Here is a 2,208-nt window from a genome sequence, read left to right as displayed (position 1 = left end):
GTCTCCTCCGATATGAAGGATACTCCTTCTAAGATGACCAAGGAGGGGCTCCAGAAGCTACGACAATCCGGGCTCTTATGTGGAGGGGGTCCTGAAGAGGCGTTCTACCAGGTCTATGTCCCTGCTGGTCGGGAGCGTGTCTGCCACCAGAATCTGGCTTCTCCACGAGTTGTCAATTGGCTGTGGGTTTACGAGCCTATGTTCACGTCTTTGGGGCTTCGTTTACCCTTTTCTCCTTTTGTTATGAGTTTACTGAATCGCTGTGACGTCGCTCCGTAGCAACTTCATCCGAATAGTTGGGCCTCTATTCGGTGCTTTGAGATGGTTTGCGAGTACCTTGAACTGCCGCTTTCAGTGAACGTCTTCCTTTATCTCTTCTTGCTCACGAACCCTTCTAGCCAGGGGAAGGCTAAGAAGGGTTACATGTCTTTTAGGGCCCAACAGGGGCGTAGAATCTTTGGTCTTTTTGAAGATTCTTTTCATGGTTTTAAGTCTACCTTCTTCAAGGTTAGACCGATTAAAGATCACCATCCTTTTTGGCTTACGGCTGAGGGAGCTCGGCGGATCCCGACCTACTGGAGTTTTGGTGCGGGATCCGATTATCTTATTAAGGTGTCTTACGATTGGCTGAGCTCGGAAGATCGGAACATTGCTGATATACTTTTGGCCATTTTTAGCGAAAAGAACCTTAATCCTCGCATGTTGATAGGGGACCGGGAGGCCGATCAGTCGTATGTTGGTGGGTTTTTCCTCCTTGTAGTTCTTTTGTGTTTTATTTTCCTACTGTTGACACCTTTCTTCCTTTTTTGTTTGCAGTTTCTATGGCTAGTGGAAATAAGACTTTGGCTAACCTGATGAACCTCATTAAAGGGAATGAGGAGGGTGAAGGTGACTTCCCGCCTACTCCCTCGGCGAGCCAGGAGCAGGGGGATGCTGAGGAACCTAGTGGTCGGATAGGTGGGCCTGATCCGGCTCACCAAGAAAATGTTATTTCTCCCGAGGAGCTTAAGGAGGCTACTGGCGTAGAGGCGGAGCTCTTTGAGGATGATTTTGGTGATGATGAGCTGAGGGCCGTAGGTAACCCCAAGAAGAGGAAGAGGGATTCCGGAAAGGCCCTCTCGGTTATGGAGAAGAACTTTGATGCTGGGGGTTTCATTGAGTCCCAGCTGCTTCCCGGTACCGAGGCATATTTCCACGAAGCCGACCTCTCCGGTCAAGCCAGGTGGATTTATCGTAGTCTCTTTCGTGCTGCTGCTATTGCCAAGAAGGTGGAGCCCGTCCTGGGTAACTATCATGCCATGGAGGTGAAGCTTCGGAACTCCCAAAAAGATTTGACAGATTCGCGATCTCGGGAGGAGTCTCTGAAGACTAAGTTGGCTGATCGTGAGAAGAAGGCTGAAGAGGACGCCCAGGAGATTAACAGGCTGGTAGATCGGGATGTGGCTTTAATGAAGGACCTGAATGCCTCTCGTGGTGAGACTGCAGCCGTGAAGAAGAGGGTTGAGGAATTAGAAGAGAAGCTGAAGTTGGCTGAGAGTTCGGCGGAGGCGATTGCTCGGGAGATGGATGCCTTGAAGAAGAGGAACAAAGATCTTGCGAAGGGAGCTCGCGACGCTGTTAAGCTGACTAAGGAAGGGATAAAGCTTCAGGTGGCAGTGCTGGCTCCCGACCTTGACCTCTCTCAGGTTGGTGCGATGAAGACTGTGGAGGGTGGAAAGATTGTTGACATCCTTTGACTCATTTGGATATTCCTGTCTTGTTTTACTTTTTGTTTTAATATTTATCATTTTGGGCTTGCTGGTAGGCGCCCTTTGGTTGTATTTGAACACTTTTTGCTTGTGCTCGTGCCATTTGGCATTTATCGGATTTTTGTTCGGGTCGTCGTGGCCTTTGCTCTTTATTTTGCTTGCTCGGGCCGTCGTGGCTTTTTGCTTAATCCGTTTATTATTCTACTTACTACTTTGAGCCGTTTACTTTTGGTCCCTTATGGTTCCCGGGGTGATCAGTCCCGGGTTACCGTTGGGTCGACCGTTTTGTTTCTTTTCGTTGCGCTTTTATTTTGAGACTTGGGAGAGTGAACTTGCAAAAGATAAGCTTATCATATTGTCAGACAAGGAAATATGTAATGCATAAACAAATTCAAGCAAAAGGAAGATATTCGTGTGAAACATAAAAGGAGAACATAAAAGCGAAACATGGGGATGGGGA

At 48.1% G+C, this 2,208-nt stretch overlaps 1 protein-coding gene across 1 annotated transcript; it reads left to right on the top strand.

Annotated features, from left to right (window-relative positions):
* Window positions 1-321: 321 nt before the first annotated feature.
* Window positions 322-1,736, top strand: LOC148569971 (uncharacterized). The gene is made up of 2 exons (XM_088506761.1): window positions 322-701; window positions 761-1,736. Exons 1-2 carry the CDS (start codon window positions 322-324, stop codon window positions 1,734-1,736), a joined length of 1,356 nt encoding a protein of 451 aa, XP_088362887.1.
* Window positions 1,737-2,208: the final 472 nt, after the last annotated feature.

This window comes from Arachis ipaensis, chromosome B3, assembly GCF_059453495.1.
Source record: "Arachis ipaensis isolate K30076 ecotype BB chromosome B3, ASM5945349v1, whole genome shotgun sequence".
In the NCBI taxonomy this organism is placed as follows: Eukaryota; Viridiplantae; Streptophyta; class Magnoliopsida; order Fabales; family Fabaceae; genus Arachis; species Arachis ipaensis.
This window is presented reverse-complemented; position numbering and strand designations above follow the sequence as displayed.